The sequence below is a fragment of the Melopsittacus undulatus genome, chromosome 2 (assembly GCF_012275295.1).
Source record: "Melopsittacus undulatus isolate bMelUnd1 chromosome 2, bMelUnd1.mat.Z, whole genome shotgun sequence".
NCBI classification, from domain to species: domain Eukaryota; kingdom Metazoa; phylum Chordata; class Aves; order Psittaciformes; family Psittaculidae; genus Melopsittacus; species Melopsittacus undulatus.
Genome location: NC_047528.1, coordinates 7,530,680 through 7,550,504, shown reverse-complemented (window position 1 = coordinate 7,550,504; position 19,825 = coordinate 7,530,680). Strand labels below are relative to the sequence as shown.

At 40.2% G+C, this 19,825-nt stretch overlaps 1 protein-coding gene across 1 annotated transcript in view; it reads right to left on the bottom strand.

The window, feature by feature from the left end:
• The window catches only part of TMEM135 (transmembrane protein 135), a 164,399-nt gene that overhangs the window by 131,582 nt on the left and 12,992 nt on the right, over positions 1-19,825 (bottom strand). Inside the window, 2 exon segments of the mRNA XM_005149693.3 lie at positions 13,312-13,404; positions 19,553-19,680. Of these exon segments, the coding sequence (XP_005149750.2) occupies positions 13,312-13,404; positions 19,553-19,680 (221 nt within the window).

Genomic DNA, 19,825 nt, shown 5'->3' with positions numbered 1-19,825 from the left:
GATAAAGCAGTATGCTGAAGACATGAAGGCAGGCTGAGAAAGTTGGGGCTCTTCAGCCTGGAGAAGAGAAGGCTGCATGGAGACCTCATAGTAGCCTTCCAGTATCTGAAGGGGGCTACAGGGATGCTGGTGAGGGACTATTTATTAGGGACTGTAGTGATAGGACAAGGGGTAACGGGTTCAGACTTAAACAGGGGAAGTTTAGATTGGATATAAGGAAGAAATTCTTTACTGTTAGGGTGGTGAGGCACTGGAATGGGTTGCCCAGGGAAGTTGTGAATGCTCCATCCCTGGCAGTGTTCAAGGCCAGGCTGGAAAGAGCCTTGAGTGACATGGTTTAGTGTGAGGTGTCCCTGCCCATGGCAGGGGATTGGAACAGATGATCTTAAGGTCCTTTCCAACCCAAACCATCCTATGATTCTATGTTAAAAATCTTCATGCATCAATTTAAGACAACACTTCTCAGATTTAACAGCCTCACCAATGGGTTATGCTTCTCTACTTATATAATGGATTTAAACACTTGGCGGGCAAAACCCCATCAAAAAAAGAAATCCAACTCACTGCTAAGACAAAAATCAGTTTAGTTTTTCTATATAGGGTTAGTTTATAAGTTTTTTCTAAATAGATTTAGTTTTTCTCTTTGCTGTTCCAAAAACTTTTAGTGTTGTGAAACAAACAATCCTGACTTGAGAACAGGTACTAGAATGAAACAAGTCAAATTTACCTTTCCTTGTAACCTATTTGACACAATCTGAATTTTAAAGTGTGGCTTCAAGACAGTGAATTTATGAAAACATACATTTTTTATAATGTTTCCTACAGATTCAAGTTTGGATTTTATACAAATACCACTGATCACTGCGTGTGCTGCAGGTTCTGACATTTATCACCTTATTTTAACCCATGATCCTTTTGTGGATCTAAGAAATCACTAATAAAATTACTTACAAAGGAATCAGTGGATTCAAAAGTATATATGGAGTAGAATACAAAAAGAAAGGTAAGGAGCACATAATTTACGCTGTACTTGTTATAGTAATACTGGGGTATGTTTGACCTTTAAAAAACTAAAAGAAAGAGTTAACTCTGGCTTGGATTTCTGAACACAAACTAAGAAGCCAGCATAAGAGTTTGTAATTGCTCCCCAGACAGGATTTGTGGTCTGCAAAAACAGGAAGAATTCCTCCTCCCAGCTTCCCCCTGCATCCACTGTAAAACACACCACTTTATAACCTGCAGAATTAAATCACACACACAAATCACAGGTTTCCCCTCAAAAGAAAGAGGTCAAAATGAATGGGGGGGAGAGGGGGGGGTATCTCTGCTCTACAGCAGCTTGACACCACACACTGACCAATATAGATCTGGCGTTGCGATTGCATCCCTGTAATAACACAAATATCGCAGATTATGTTTAGGGTATCGTTAATCTCTCACACCCACCAATTTCCTACTGACAGCTGGAGGCCAGCAGCAAAATCCTGGTGCAAAAGTTCACTTCAAATCAGCAGGAACAGATAAGCTTCCCAAATAACGCCGAAAATCAGGAAAACAGAGAAGCAGTGAGTCTCCAAACAGAAAATGAGTATTCTGGGGGCTTAGCAAATACCAGTCCCAAGTCTTTCACACGAAGATAGTGTTCAGGCACGTATCTCCATGTCAAAAATACACAGTTTAAGGAACACACTGTTTTTAAAAGGAATCTTCTATTTCAAAACATGGATTTGTTTAAAGTAGGCAATGGGCACTGCACAGGTTGGGGGAATTGAGTTGCTCAAAGCTGCAAATCAGGGATATTTGCTTTGAGCACACTACATGGTTTCTTGCAAATACTCAGAATTTGTTGTTCTTAAAAGGGTAGAAAATAAACTCAACATGTTCTGTGATTTGAACACAGGCCAAAGAGAGGGTCTGAGAAAACAGGGAACACAGAGAGGCCAAAAAGAAAATATATCTGCAGTAATACATTCCAGTTAATTTAGGACCCATAATTCTTGCAGAGTTTTCAGCTCGTGCAACACAAGATAACATCTAGAGTTTAATTTTTTAACTGCTTTACACTGTATTTTATAGTTTCCTTCATTCCCTCCCTCTTCCTCCTCTCCCAGTTTCTCTATGGTGCCTACAAAGCCAGACGCAAAACAAAGGCTGCCCTACAGAGGGGAAAAAACCTCTTCATTAAAGCATGATTTAACCTCCCAAGATTCCATGGAGAGATAAAAATCAGATTCCAAAAAGCTCATTAGTTTCACAGAAGGATTGACTAGTAGATAACAGAAGAATAACAAATTAATCAAACCTTAGGAAAAGACATGAAGGATTTCCAGTGATTCTTTATTAACATTCTTGGTATAAAAGGACCAGATCTTGTCAGGTAAGGCTCCAAATACCAGTTTCTTTGGAGTGCTGATGGTAAGACAGAATTGGGTTTAAATGGCTCAGCCAATCAAAAAGAAAACACCTCGTTCTCTTCTGAGCACCTTCTCAAGTGGGATACAGCATGTGCTGCTTGACTGCATTCTGGAAGGCAAGTGCATGAGGCACAAAAGCAAATACTCCCTCTTTGAGCAAAACTGCCTTGGGGATCCTTAGCAGCACCAGGTCATTGCTTCTATGCATTTTGCTGGCAATCACAGCTGTTTCATAGCAATAAGAGGACATAATGGATGGAACTGTTAATGAAAACTAGGAAGAAGAACAGGCCAGGGCACAGAAATTCCAGAGTTGCAGAGAGGTGAGGCCCCTGGCACAGGATGCCCAGAGAAGCTGTGGCTACCCCATCCCTGGCAGCGCTCAAGGCCAGGTTGGACACAGGGGTTTGGAGCAGCTGCTCCAGTGGAAGGTGTCCCTGCCCACGGCAGGGGTTGGAACTGGATGAGCTTTAAGGTCACTTCCAACCCAAACCATTCTATGATATGCAATATTCTCTGGCCTTGGACATACACTCAGTATATTTTGGAAATGAGATGGACAGGAAGAAGGAGATAAAAACCTCATATAATGCTACTACTCCGGCAGACAGCTTGCAGCTGTCCCAGCACCACTGGAAATTCATCCAGTATTTGACTCATTCTCCCCTACCTCTACCCTCCAGCCCTCCTCTGGTTTAGTCATTCACCATACCCCACCTGTATACCCCAAACCCAGCCCACAACACCTCGATAAGAAACAGCTCCAGAGGCTTCCCAAGAAGCCCATTGAAACAGCTGCCTCCCCCTTCCCAAGTCATATTCTGTGCCCAGTTTGACACTATTCCACAATAACAAGGTTTTGATAAGCTACTCAAAAACTCATCTATTCATCTATTGCAAAAGACTTAAGCAGCCAAATGTTCTTTTTCTCGTGTGTCAAACCAGTAGCTATTGTTTTGTTTGCATGTTTAGAGCTAATTTTCTCTTTAGCCCCATCATGGTTTAATGATTACATTTGTTATGGATTTACACTCATTCTAAAACACCTCAAGCAATATGTAAAAGACAGCTAATGTAACAAATCAATTCAACTCAGTTTTCCACAGCGTGTGACCAACTTCTAAATGTCCTTACATTCACAAACAGCCAAGCAGCTATGCCAACACAAGTAGGGTATGGAGTCAGACTTGCCAGCCTCAGAGACATTTGCATTTTTCCCCTTTTAGGAGCCAAATGACAGCTTATCACATCATATTAAAAACAGGCTTCAAATCCAACTGGAACTCTGAATTAGGCATGCAGAAGATGGATTAACATTGTTATCTGTAAGGCCTGGAACACAAAAGGTTCCAAAGAACTGCAGTGTCAGAAGCCAATGGAATCCTTTTCTAGAAATGCAGGTAAAGCCGTACCAGAAGTTTTGACTGAGAGTAATTTCACAGAATCACAGAATAGTTTGGGCTGGAAGGGACCTTTAAAGGTCCTCTAGCCAAACCCCCTGCAGTGAGCAGGGACATCTTCAACTAGATCAGGTTGCCCAGAACCACATCTGGCCTTGAAGGCCTCCAGGAATGGCACATCAACCACCTCTCTGGGCAACCTGTGCCAGTGTTTTACCACCCTCATTGTAAAGAATTTTTCCTCATATCCTGTCTGAATCTCTCTCTCTCAGTTTAAAACCATCACCCCCCGTCCTGTCACAAGAAGCCCTGCTAAAAAGTCTCTCCCCATCTTTTTTTCAGGCCCCTTTTAGGAACTGAAGAACTTCAACAGATCTGTACTAACTGAGAAGTCAATTTCTGGCAGCACATCAGTATTTGATGAAGAACTATGCCAGATACTACAGACAGAGGTTGATATGACATTTCACCTACCAAAGACAGAAAGAAGCTATTGCCAAGTTCAGGCTGAATCTATTATTTTCTAACTTTAGGCTCCAAGATCCAAAATGCCAACGGTTGATGTTAGAACATTTTTGCTAGTTCCTCACTCAATCCATTGCTCACAAGGAATGAAACACTGAAGAAGAGCTGAAAAGGAAAAACTTATCATTGATGAAGCAAGATTAACCACATACAAATTCCTTCCAGTAGACAAAATGATGCTGTACTAACAGACAGTCCATATTGCTTCAGTCTTTCACTAAAGCTGGAGCAATGTGGATTATGATGACAGGTACTGGCCTGATTTATACTTGCATTTGACATCATGTATTCTGTTGTTCCTGATTTTCAGACAGACCATCTTTAGAGGAATATGCTTACTTTATCAGAACGGTTCAAACTGGAGGGGAAGTCATCTGATTACAAGAAACAGTATGAAAACCATAGAACTTACTAAAGGAAATTAAACATGCCATTTTTTGTCCTGGGATCTGGAAGGGAGAGAGCAAGAATGGGAAGCAAGATGTTTAACCCCAGTACGCTGCTCTAATCTTCATCACAGAAAACCTTCCTGTGGTTAAATATAGCAAATCATTCCCGTTCTAGGTTCCCACCTCCACACTTTTTCCTGTGTTAGCTGGAGCTAACGATGACCTTAATTCCTCGGGAGCAATGAGACTACAGGAAAGAGTGAATTCATATACTGAGGGTTTATAGGTGTGGCTCATGTGGAAACAAGGACTTAAGCTCCTCTCATTCCTACTACGTAAAAACAATATCCTTCAAGCAGACCTCAGGAACATATGGCAGAAAAATCCCCTCCAAGTCTTTCAGGCAGTGCACCAACGTGTGCAGAGATGTTACCTCACCAGGTAAATGTCAAACTTCTCATTGCTCCAGCAGCCAGCACTGCAGCCAGCTCACCTGGGCAGCAGCTGAAGTTTATTCTGTTCTAGCAGGGTATTTATTATTCCCCCTCTGGGAGCTGCACATTACACACAAGCATTCCGACACAGAAGACGTATTAAGTGTTTGCTCAAGCCAAGGAAGTCCAAATGAGCGTCTCCTGGATGCTAGCACTGAGCAGATAGAACAGAGCAATTAATCCTCTGTGTCACTAGAATCCAAGTCGGAATAGTCCAATGTTCAGCAGCAAGATGAATTTTAACATTTTAGCTGTAGGCATTTCAACAGGACTGTAAGTTTTGGGGGGATGGAAGGGTACTGATGAAAAGGAGAATACAAAATTCCACCCCCACTCAGATGCATAAATCACATTTACTTAGTTTTCAGCCCATAAAGTGAAAGATTTGCCAAAACTGGTCCTTAGAAAAAATAAAATAAGCTTTAATTATATTCAAGTCTCAATTCCTCATGGAGCAGCACATGAAGAGTTAGCTACAGAGTCACCTGGGATCTGTCAGAGCTTGCAGCCTGACCTTAGCACTGCCCTTTGTCCGTCCATGCCGGCCTCATGTCAGCTGACAGAGGCAGTACAGAGCTTAATGGGTGCTGCCTGGGATGACTTATCACTATTATTCATGAAGTAACCTCCTGGCTGGTGCTGTGCCTAAGCTGGTAAATTCTCTTCAAGCTCAGGAACTGGAGATCACTGAGCAAATGCAACCAAACAGTCACACATGACCCAGCTCAGTTCTGACTGTAACAACAAGAGATGTCTGCAAGACATTCTCCAGCATCTCCAGAATGGGGATATTCCAGTGTACTTTGTCTGCCTGTGCTAACCCAGAAAATGGATTGCTGACTATAAAGCCATAGCTGCTCTCCTGCTCTTCCACCTTGTGTAAGACTTCAAGGGCCACTCAAGCAAGTAAATGTTTCCAGCACTTGAATGCTGCAAGCTGAAAGCTTCTGCAACTCGGTTGTTGAACACTTCTGCAGACATGGTTGAAGTTTTTCAGAAGCCTGATTCCTTTTTATAACCATGGAATAAATGCATGGGACTGGGATCACTGATCCCCAAGGATCCTTCATGCTCCGTTCACAACTATAGGATTCATTTTGCCAAATGTTTGCCATCTGAAGTGGGTGAAATCTAGCTTAAGACAATTATTTAGTCTCCCTTTGTAACTAAGACAATACTAGTCCAATGGTTTCTTTAGATCTTTTCCTGTTGATGCACTTAAAACCCCTTTCCTGTTGTCAGATACAACACCAGCCAATTTCAACTCTAGTGGAGCTTTTAGCCCATCATGTCTTCTCCCTGCACATGCAAACCACAGCTTTGTACTCCTCCTGAGAAGCCAAACCTTGCTTCCAACGATCATACAACTTCTTTTTCCTCTTGAGCTCCAGGAAGAGTTCTCTGTTCAGCCAGCTGGTCTCTGCCCCACTTGCTTGACTTACAACACACTGGAGTTGCCTGCTCCTGTGCTTATGAAATGTGGTTCTTAAAAACTGACTTCATGACTATTAACTGGAACTTTTTTCTAGAATTAACATTTAATGCTATAACAGTAAGTGGAAAATAGAAATCTCTCTGAAAATATCAACAAAGGGACATAGCCAGCAGAGATCATTAGTTTTTCTAGTGTTGAACACCCAGCTACTGGGGTTCTTTTCCAGACTGGAAGCTGACTGTGTCAGGACAAACAAAACATAAAGCAGGCAAACCCGTTTCTCAGACAAATTACTGTGAACCACTGACTAGAAACACTTTAGCCCTGTGCTGGGCATGAGCTCCCACAAACAGCCAAAGTCAGCAAGAAATGCTCCTTTCAATGAAAAACACTCCTAAGAGCTGCCCATTCAGTCACAATATTCCCACAATAACAGCATCTTCCAGCCTGACTCCTGTCCTTCCAGGCAACCTTGAAATATCAGTGACTTCCCTCCCTCTGATAACTGTAAGAGCAACCTGCTCTAGTGCAAGGTGTCCCTGACAGGGGGCTGGGACTGGATGAGCCTTAAGTCCCCTTCCAACCCAAACCGGTCTGTGACTCTATGATTCTATAACTACAGCAGAAGCAGCCCTCAAATCATGCAGCAAAACATGTTCAAACATTTAAATGCTGTTACTACGAAAACACAGACCTCTCAAACAATGGCTCTCACCAAGGCAGCTGCTGAAGTGCAATGCATTTAATATCTTTTGGTTTAGAAACAAAAAGCATTCAATTAACTTCTACAGCTTGGCTCCGTATTTCACAGTAATGTATTCAGAGGAATACAACTCCAAAACTTGTTTTCCTGCTCTACCAGATTATACCACAAAATACCCATGTGAGTAATCCAAACTTGAGGGTTTTTTTCCATAACACAAAGATGCAAAAGCTCATCCCTCAGTGTAGCTGCCTCGCTCAATCTTTTACCTGTACCAAGTAAGCCTGAAGCTTGCACAAACACTCACTGTGGTAGACGTCTGTTTTGACCACCATACTGGTGATTTATAGGCTCCCCTAAAATACAACATTAAACCAGGTAACTGCAAAGCATTTTGAGAAGGCCCATTGTCACCTCAAGTCTAAATATAGTATTATATAGAAATATCTAGCAACAGATACATATTTGAAAGAACAAGCCTACGAAAAGGCAGTATTTATTTACAGCGTACACTTTTTACCATTCCTATGCTGCCATATTCCTCCTTATAATGCATTCAGACTAATGGCATTTAGGGCAAGCAAATAACCCTGACAGGAACTGTTTGATCAGGAGAGCAAACATCCAGTCTCAGAATTCCTCATTGCTCTTATACAAATGTTTTCCATCACTTTTCTAAGCAATATGAAGTAATACATTTGCTTCCAAGACACTAAAAATATGTATATACATAGATGTTCTCTATAACATGCACTGGATCACTTTCTAAAGGCACATGCTTTAAATGTTTTTGAGAATCATGTATACTGGTTTTCTTGATGAAAACACCCAAAGTTTACAACTAAAACCATGTTGCCCATCGTGGCCCAGAGCAAGATTTTACAACCAAATTACAAACCCCCTAAATCTCCAGTTTTATAAGACCATCAGTGACACAGTCTTGACTGTAGCAACGAGACAGGCGCCGCTATAATGTTAACAGCCAGTATGTAAACAGTAATGCAGCCTAAGGGGGTCAGGGGCAATCCAGAAGGGTCCCTTCAGAGCTGCCACATAACTTGGAGGTGGCTGGAGTTAAACTTTCTTTGGCTTAATTACTTACAAAGGAAGAAATAAGCTAGCCAGGCACTAAGACAATTAATTTCACTATAACTGTGTCCCTTCTTAAAGCTTTCTAATTCTCAGAACCCACCAATACATTACTATTTTGAACAAGAGTCCAACAAACTGAAGTTTGCCATTTAATTACTAGCAAAACACAAATGGTTTAAAAACATCAGCATATTTACAAAACAATTAACATCATTCAGATTGCCCAGCGAAGCTATAGATGCTCCATTCCTAGCAGTGCTCAAGGCCAGGCTAGGGCGCAAGGCTGGACAGGGCTTGGAGCAACCTGGTCTACTGGAAGGGGGCTTGGAACTGTGTGAGCTTTAAGGTCCCTTCCAACTCAAACCATTCTGTGATTCAGATTCTTTTCCTTAAGAGAAATCACAAAGGTCTTAAATACAGGCTCTTCACTGAGCTATCAGACTTCCTTGAATTAGAAATCAGGAAAGCACCACCAATCTAATCAGATTTCCAGTAACAGGCTGGCCTCAGCCAAACCCCAAATCCCATTTCAACAGCTTCATTCACAACCATTTAACAAGTATATTCAGGTACTTCCTTTTCTTCTCAGTGCTTCTAGAACAAGGCAGTACCATATCTTTCAGTCTAAGCCATGCACCTCCTCCTCTAATACATGCTCAACCCCTTTTGTTAGCAGTCAATAGATGTTGAAAAATGACTTGAGTCTGTTACTTTGAATTACAAGCAGAAACCAAAATACTCATTTTTCAGAACTACAAACAACTAAAATTGCTTATCATCAACAATTTGAAACCACACCTATAAGCAAACAAGGAGTGGACTGGTAAAACAACTCCATACAAAGGGTAATCAAATGCATGTAATGATTTCCCAAGGAAGCTTAAAAAAATTAATATAATTGAGTCATATTTCCACCTTTGAAGAGGCATTAACACAACTCTTAATGCCTAACCCAACAGAACTAAATTCTGTCACAAAAGCATTGCATCATTTTTCTTTACTAGAAGACATAAAAGGTGAAACCGCAAAGAAAAATATATTCTTCTGTATACACTTGTACTATCGCACCAGTTAGAAGCTTACTTATTGTAATAGAACCATAGTTATGACAATACATATATCAAGAGTAAATGAAATGTTGAAGTCACCATCAAATGGTCAAAAGGAATTAGAAAAATGTACATTGTAATGAATTGTGCAGATTTCCCCAGGAAAAGGGAGCACTTTCCTTATTTGCAAGCACATTTTCTGTGCATGTGAAAACATGCATCACCTAAAATATTGTCCCACTTCTCATTTTTCAACGCATTTGCCAGAACCATAAAAACAGCAAAAAGAAATAACATGACAGGACTAACATTAAAAAGGATTAAAATCTCTGTTATATGAGATAACATACAGTCAAAATCAGCTGAAATTTAACTCTGTGCCCTCTTCATACTTTCCAGAGTATCAAACATGCACCACCTCCACAGCTAACAGATGTCAGACTATCATTTATAAATCCTGCACTGGCCAGTAAGGATGCAAAAATCCAGAGTTACTCCTACCAGAGTAAGGGACTAAAGGTATAGGACATTAGAAACACATCATCTCCATGCTTATCTATTTACACTCAGTCATTATCTAAGACATAATACTTAGCAAAATGTTACTGAATCATAACATGACTAGCTCTCCTCTGGTAACCTCATAGAACATGGAATTATAGAATGGGTAGGGCTGGAAAGGACCTCACAATCATCTAGTCCCAATATTTATGTACACATACACAAAACAGGTTTATTTATTCCTTGAGCCTTTCCACAGGTCCTAATAAATTAGATTTTACAGACAGGATAACCATGTTTTATCACCACCAAATGGAATACACATGGATATATTAATGGGAAAGTATATCCTTATAGAACTGTAGCAGCACAATAAAATGCAGATCATTTCCTGACTCTGTCTGAAGTTTCCCTGCAATGTCACCTCCCTTTCTCATTGCCAGTGCCATGCAAGCTTGCAACCACGTATTACACAGATCAAACTCTAATCACACCAGTTCTGCAACAGGCTAGAAAACACACTCCTCCTCAGGATTCTAATGCTCCTAGACACGCTATCCATCTCCTTTTCCTGTTCTTCCCTAAGGATTATAAAACATACAAGGCAGGCACACATGAGCAGCAGCACTTGGAAGGAAATCTGATTTACAAGCCTGCTGTTCCCAAGTACAGGACTGACAGAGATGCTGTGCAAGCAAATGCCAGTGGGGTACTTAAAATAGGGTATCCACTTGGGAAGAGATTAAGTGATTAAGCTCAACGTTGCTGCCAGCTGCTAGTAGCAATTTGAAGGGCTGGAGATATGTTTATGAACTCAAATCAGGACTTTTTCCCACCTTCTTGCTTTTTCTATGATTTGTTGCAAGCTACTCAGGAAGACAAGTGAGAATGTCACTGTGTCTCTGTGCCAAACAACCATCTCCTACAAGACTACAAGGCTATGAAAACTTGATTTTGCCTGTAACAGAAGCTAAGAAGCAAACAGATGTGAAATCAGAAAGTCGTATGTCATTAAGCCTGGCAGCAGCAACATTTCACACATTATATAATACACTGTTAGCATGTGGCAACACACCAAACAGCCTGATATTTAAAAAAAAAAAACTAAACTTTCAACTACTTTTTGATGCCATTTAACATTGTTTTTGCATTATTAACAATGACCCCATGTTCTCAGCTGCATGTATTACACTGTGATACAAATGCTGCCTTTTCACATTTTATCTGATGCAATATAAGAAAGCTGGGGCTCTTCAGCCTGAAGAACAGAAGCTGTGTGGAGAACTCAGAGCAGATTCCAGTATCTGAAGGGGGCCTCCAAGGATGCTGGACAGAGACTCTTCATTAGGGACTGTAGTGACAGGACAAGGGGTAACAGGTTCAAACTTAAACAGGGGAAGTTTAGGTTGGATATAAGGAAGAAATTCTTTACCATAAGGGTGGTGAGGCACTGGAATGGGTTGCCCAGGGAAGCTGTGAATGCTCCATCCCTGGAGGTGATCAAGGCCAGGTTGGACAGAGCCTTGGGTGACATGGTTTAGTGCGAGTTGTCCCTGGCCACAGTAGGGGATTGGAACTGGATGATCTTCAGGACCTTTCCAATCCAAACCATTCTGTGATTCTATGAATGTGAACTTTTTAGGCAAATACTTCTGGTCACACATTTTGCATTCATGTCAGAAAGGAGAATAACCTTCCAGGAATTGAGTATTTCACCACTATTCATTACATCCATGTTATACCAACCTCGTTTTGTCATTTTCACACACCTCTATTTCAACTTCAACTTATTTCAAATTGCAGGTACTAAATAGGAGCCTGTGAACATATCAAAGCTTTTTCATACATTGCCACTATGACTTACAGAAATACCCATTTGACGCAAAATTTGTTTGCCTCCTCTTCTTACTACACTTAGCTTTCAAGTTTGAATTTCAAAGTTGTTTCACTGTTATGCAAAAACCTCGTGCAGGTTTGGGCACACAAGCAGTTTCAACTCTTGATTCCCAAATATTCTGAAAGCTACAGGAAGCTCACAGATGGACAACCAGCCTCATTTCTACCCTTTTAACACTATATAAGACTGACACACAAAATCCTCACATTGCAACAGGTCTGCAGGAAAAGTTAAGTTGTTTCTGCTCAAAGGGAGAAAATGCATTTGATCTCACTGCAAAATGAAACTCTGATGCATGTGGCAGTGCTGGAGCCTAAGGAACTAGACAAAGTTCTACCAAAATATGTTCACCTTCTTAGGAAGTAACTGAAAATCAAACAGCTAGGAAGGACATTAAAAAGATAATGAACTTATTTAGTAATTTTATTACAATTTTTCTCTATAGTGACATTAAATGAAGTGACTCAGAAGTGCTCCCACCTCTCCAGAAGTTCTTACACACCCTCAATCTTCAAAATCAACGGAAAATGCATTCTTTCAAAAGGGCAGAACTTTGACATCTTATCCAAAACCTGGTTTAGGTTTTGCTTACACCATGACTGTTCAGGAACAGAGCCAGTCAACAACCTGATGTATATGTATCTGCAGATATTTGGTATGACTGCTTAAGGAAGCTTCAGATATTCACAGTAACCAAAAATGCATTTGCATCGTATTTAGTACTAACCCCCCCACCTCACCTTTTAAAGAGTAATCTCTTATGTTACCCTTTTGTCACCTTCTCTACTTTGAATAAAGCTTACTAATCAGATGACTAAGGCACCTCACACCATATTAAACATTTTAACTTTCATTACTGGTACAAACTACCAATAGAAGTTGAAGGCCAAAACATAACAACCTTACAAGCGAGGATTTCACCCACCACCTTTCATGACTTTTGGCTATCCTTGGATCACTCAGACCTTGCTTCCTTCTTCTTCATATTTTCATATTTCACTCCTTCTTCAGTGAAATCTTTGCCTTCTGTATCCTTACATTTTATCCAATTTTGGATGATACTTCAGCCCTTCCAGTCTTTTCTTTCCCCAAAACCCTATTACTGCTTAACTAACTTCACATCATTAAGTCATCAGCAACTTTCATTAGGATGCTCATTCTCTGTGACTAATCACAAATGTTAAATTATCTTTAAAAACACACAAAAAAAACAGTTTAAGAAATCCTACACAATCAAGCAACCCAATTACCCATTAAACAAGGAAAATAAACCACAACCAAGAAACTGAATGTTTGTATTAGTTTTAAACCTAGAAAGCTACTGGGAAATAAAGGTTTCAAAAGACACTATTTCAAATGAACTCCATTTCCAGCATTATGTGAAACTGCAAATCCATAAACACAAACTGTACCTGCTTTTCCTTTCGATGAGAATAGCCATGTAGGAGGCAGGTAATGCAGCACCAAAGCCAGGAGACCAGATGTAGAATTTTCCAAGTATCTTCCTACAAATGTAATTTGCACACATATTACATGCAAAGCAACTGAAACATTCACATACAACATCACAGTTTACTTTTATTATAAAATTACACACACTTAAGATTCATTTTGTCCCCTTACATTAATCAGTACTTACAAATAAATACTAATTATGCTGGTTTTAGAGTTGAACAGTTCTCAGAGGGGTTCGGGAAGAACTTCATAACCATGAAACACCCGAAGCACTGTATTAACATATCCATTTCATCTGAAGGATTCTTTTGCTCCAAAGTATGCACTGCTTTCAAGAGATGGTTCTGACAAGCTACACATACTAATCACAGAAAAATCTCCTAAAAGAACTCTTAGTTACTCCTCCCTCTGCTAATATTCCAAGTACATTTTCAAGATGTGCTTTATGGGATATAGGGATACAATCAGGTGAGCCAGAAATCAAATCAGATTAATATCATAGAATCATAGAATGGTTCAGGTTGGAAAGCACCTTAAAGTTCATCCAGTTCCAACCCCTGCCATGGGTACAGATGCCTCACCCTAAATCACGTTTCCCAAACTCTGTCTAACCTGGCCTTGAACACTACCAGGGATGGGTATTATATACATCATGCTCATGAGACAGTCAACTGATGCTAAAAGCAGTAAAACATTCGTTTACAGCAAGCCAACAAATCAATCTGTACATTGCAACTGGAAGTGACAGTGACATGTCAGTTCTATTAAGGTGGGAAACCTCTCATTTTTGCAACAAGATCTGAATTTCACTCAGAGAGTCAACAAAATTCAACCAGCAAAATTAATCCAACAATAAGTTGAAAACAACAGTTATACAAACAACATCTAAAAAAATATTACTCTAATTGGTCACTGTTAAAGGAAGAAAACCAAAATGCATGTCAGAGAATGTCACTGACTGCATCTGGTCTGTTCAGGACACCTGTACCATCCAACTAATTCAGGGTGATCACAGAGGCAAACAATAGTCAGGGAGTCATGAGATTTGGCAGCATGATAATAAGCATATTTCAATTACACCAACACTGCTCAGTTGATAAGCATTATTAATGCAGGAAAACATGGAGTCTTCCACCCTTCCCAAAACACAGCAAACAAAAATAGCAAACACATACAGATACAGACATAAATACAGGGTACAAAAGGAAATGTCCTCAGGTAAAATTTCATGCTGACAAAGCAGAAGAACAAGGATAACCAATACCATCTGATTAGCCTGTTTTTAACCCTGCTGTAAAAGGCGTGATCAGCCTCATTTCATACTTCTGCACAAACAGTATTACCAGTGAGCAATGCCAGCTCATGTTCATAACTGAAAAGAGAGCCAGTGTATCAGCAGCAAGTGATGTAATGGCAATTACACACACTGCTCATTCCCACGGCTGCAGGAGGAGAATTTCTCAGGATGACAATGCCAAATGCTGCAGGAGCTAAAGTTCATTATTAGGACTCTCTCAGAAAGCAATTACTGTATGAAGTTTCAGAGAAGCCATCTGAAATAAGTATGAACACATCTTCCCAGACACACCTGTTAAGTAACAGAACAAATGTCTTTTTCTGTGGGAAAGAAACAGGAATTTGTTCTTTTGGCATGGCTTAGAATCTCTCTAAGAATGCTTCCATGTATGGTTTGATAAGATTTTGAAAACAACTGGAACATTTTGCATAGTAAAACCTAGTGGAAATTAAAATGTCCAATCAGCTAACTGAAGGATTTAAACTTCTGTTAAAGTAAATTAAAACAAAGAGGTTTTCTTCCTTGTTTACATGGTTATTTTCACATGGTCTATGGTTAGAAAATGGAATGAGAAGTATGAGTTCTTTCAGGTTATGCACCTAATTCCTCAATGTATAACTGCATCCAAAACTCAAAAGCTGGTGGATACATAAGGTTGAATCTAATTAAGGAGGCTAATCTAAAGCTGTACACGGACAAACTTAATTACTCTAGTTTAGACTATGAGAACCATGTCTTCATAAGATTTTGCATTTAATAACCCCAAAACCTAACAATCCCACCCCTCATGTAACAAATGCAATGCCTGTCAGCACTGAAGCCTTGTGCTTCCGTCTGAAGCCCAGACAGATGTAGTCTTCTGGATCTCACCAGCTGAAAAGATTACAACCCCCAGCTGGCCTATCACACATCCCTACCAGAGATAACACCCCAGTGCTCTGCCAACAGAGCAGTCTGTAGAGACTCCAGTTCACTTCAATAAACAAAGAGGAGGGGATAAAACCCAAAGAGGTCAGCCTATAAGGATGCTGGGGAGGGACTATTCATTAGGGACTGTAGTGACAGGACAAGGGGTAATGGGTTCAAACTTAAACAGGGCAAGTTAAGATTGGATATAAGGAGGAAGTTCCTTATTGTAACGGTAGTGAGGCACTGGAATGGATTGCCCAGGGAGGCCGTGAATGCTCCATCCCTGGTGGTGTTCAAGGCCAGGCTGGACAGAGCCCTGGATGACATGGTTTAATGTGAGGTGTCCCTGGCCATGGCAGGGGGGTTGGAACTGGATGATCTTAAGGTCCTTTCCAACCCTAACTATTCTATGATTCTAAGTAAGTTTGGTAATCCCTTCTAGGCTGAGAACATCTATCCACAGCCTAAGTCACTGCTGCTATTGGATTTAGATGGTTTTGACATTTTGCCCACACATGAAATGGTGAAAATATTAAACAATTGCACTTTATTGCTTTAAGTTTTACATCCTTGAAAGTCTTTGCAGCAGTTGCAATTTTGGTGGTTTTCTCTAGCTGAAATATTACAAGAGCATCAAAATGCCATATTAGCACAAGTTAGACTTCTCAATGACAATTAAATTTCATATTGAGATATTTTAATTGCTACCAGATGACTAAAATGTATTTTCAGTACACACAGTGACTGAAGATTCACTGGGACTTTGGTAAAGGTACAAAGAGATTAAGAGGTCACTTTACCCAGGAATGCTGGGTATGTGATGCCAATACATCTCCTGCTTGTTGCTACAGAAGAAGGGAACAGGCAATCCTTCTCAAATCAGGAGTAGTGCAGGAAAATGTGAGTTAACACATTCAGCCTTTAATATGTTGCTTTGGTGTACAACTGCAGGAGGATAAGATCAGTAAACTGCATGGGACAGAGGTGCTCCTGAGTAACTGCTGCTCCCTCTGCAACATACCTTCCAAACAAAAAAGATGCAAAAAATGCAGCGTGTATCCTATTATACAAATATATCACATCCAATCTATTACCACTATCTAGAATGAGACTTAGAGCATCTAAGTGTCAACAGCCTTAGCCAATCTCTTTGCATGGCTGCAAACCAAGTTCAGGAACACCCAGGCCACAGTTATGCAGAACACCATAGAGGTACTGGTATTCCTTTGATGGATTAAAATATACAACATCAAATCACATTCCGGACTGGAAAATCACATACAATTATATTTGCTCTCAGGGGCTACCGAAGGAAGCCTGTGTATATCACGCAGCAACAAGTTCAAGGAATCATACAAATTCAAGCAAAGCATTAAATAACTAACTCTAAAAAATCCCACACAGATTGTTCAAAAAGAGGAGTGAAATCTCCTATTTCTATCCTCCATGGACACAAAAGCAGATAACAGAAGCAAACTCATACAACTCAAACTGCAAGACAATGTTGATATTAAGTACATTCCAAGTGAAGGACTTGTCAACATTATGATCTAAAGCAAAGCTCTTAAAAGAGAACAAAAAAAGGCATACAGCACCTGTAAAGATGTCATGTATTTATACAGCTTTCTGGCTTGTTCTCTTTTTCTCTCCAAATAACACGTACTCAGCTCCTTGACCATATTCAAGTACTGAACTGACTTGTTCAATGAACCTGCTCATGACAACTCTCAAAGACTTCCTAATCAACAGCAGCCAGTTTAAAGCCCATCCCTGTGTAAGGACAAGGCTGCTTTTTTCTCTCAAAGCATTACTCTGCACTTTTGTCTCTCAAATTTCATCTTTTTTTTTTTTAATCAACCGAACTTTCTGCAAGGGAAGAGAGTCGGGTTTAGATTTCTGCGTAACCTAAATTATCTCATACAATCTCCACACTACACTTCACCCCCTTTCCAGATTCTTGAGGTATATCCAAAACAAAGGACGCAGCAAGAACATCACTGGCAACCTCTTCTGATTATGAAAATGGATTATTTATCCTTTGTTTTGTTTCATATACATTAACTACTTACTGATCATTTACAAATTCATGGAAGACAGAGGATCCTTCTTCTTGAAGAGTCCTGGTAAGCAATCCTGTAAAGTCATTTGTGAATTCATGTATAATGCACCAACTGGATCCTCACCAGATATATGTTTATTCTTTAAAGGACACCAGTAAATTTAGAAAGTATGACTTCTGATAATCACATTAACCACTGTTTTCTGAAAAGGCATTTAGCAGCTCTTGAATACCCTACTCACATAATTGCTCAGGCTCCAAACTTTATTCTGGTCAGAAAAGCTGCAGACTACTCCTTATAACTGGACATTCGCATACTTCAATACATACAATGCATAAAACCGTCTAAACACTGTCTTCTTTTTGCCTCTAGTAGCAATCTCAGGTCCTCAGCTCCAGTCAGCACCCTAACCACATGCTAACAGGTTTTATTTGCAAGTCCTGCACTTGCAGGTAGTGGGCAGTCTGCAGAGATCCCACCAGCAAAGGTTCTGCTGGAGGTGACAACTCTTCATAGGCATCTCATTGTAACAGATATAGTATGTACATCTCCCAGGATGTTGGGATTACTCTGCTGCACAGCTCTAAGAACAGCAGGGTGAGCATTTACCTACACCCCTTGTCATGATAAATTGATAGAATCATCCTTTGCAGGGTTTTGGCCTGGGTCAACCTGAACAGTGTTTCGGGGGGACCTGGAGGGCACATGGTTGAATAGGGCTTTGAGCAACCTAGTCTAGTGGAAGGAGTAGCTGCCTGTGGCAGGGAACTGGAACCAGATGAGCTTTAAGGTATCTTCCAACTGAGACCATTCTATGATTCTATGGACTAGGTAGCATTTCCATTACCCAGCCTGCATCCCCATGCTGGTTTGGAGGTCTGAACAGCTTTAGACAGCTATGCTCCACATACATGAAAGCCATGCAATACTAGCTGGCTTCAGAGCAAGACACTAATACCTTACTAGCTTCATTTACTAGTACAGGTGTGCTCACAGATCTCCTAGGTGGTCAGTACCTCAGTCAGAGGAACCACTGAAAGCAATAAAACTTACATCCACCACACCAGCTTAATTTAGAGAGTAACATCCAAGTACAGCACTGAAGTAAGGCACAGCAGATTTAAAGGCAAGTACAGGGCAGAATAAGGAAGACTGCTGTATAGCTCAGAGAAGATAAATCAGTATTAACACAACTCAGATTGCTAGAAAAATTCATATCCTTTAGACCTTGTTACTTAAAGAATCACTCTGAATTTTGCAAATGATTGACTTAAAAAGCATTCCACAGATCCTCAGCCTTCCCCCTCAACTTTGAAACAAAGTTCAGAGAACCCTAAACAGATATAGAAGTAGGGCATAATGACTTTCATTAAGTTTTAGAGGGGCTGTTGAGTGCACCAACAAGTAACTTCCAAAAACTGATACCTACAGGTATAACATCTCCTACAATAAATGCATTCAGATGTAGCATCATCATATTCATAAATAGGAAAGTATAATTTTTAACTATCTTAATAGTTACTTGAAACACACTGGAAAGAACTCAGAATACATAAGTGCCATTTATACTCATTTTTCAGAGCAAGTCTGTATCTTGCAGAACCCCAGAAGCTGTGCTGGGATTTCCTTCACTTATGACCACAAACTTGGGTGGCTGGATCAAGTTTAGGATAATTAAGTTATCACAGCCTCTGCATCAGGAAAACAGAAACCAGCATCAAATTACAATTCTTTCTAGGAGACAAAGATTAGGCCTTCTCAGTTCAAGTGGTAAGACCAGAAATCAAGTGGATGGCACAGCTGTTGCTTTTCTGCCTCCTACCCATTACAAACAAGCCTATTATATAAGTAAGCAAAGACAAATTATTACATAAATTGAAAAGTTGCATTAAAAATAGCTTTCCTATTACATTTTTAGGACAGTATACCAACCTTAGAATGCAAAAGCAAACAATATACAAGGTCCCATTTGCTGTCAGAAAGGAAGTTGATTGCAAGATCTCAGGTAGCAGTTTGTACAAATAATAGTCAAGTTTTCGTTTCCTGAGAATAGCTGCAATCTGAGGGAGGAGGGAAGAAGAAAAAAAACAAAAAGGGGGGGACAAACTTTAATGCAGTTCGGCTCTTTTTTTTTGCACATTGTAAAGAGAAATACAAAAGGAAAACAAGAACCCAGGACACATCGCCCACCGAAGTAGTAAATCA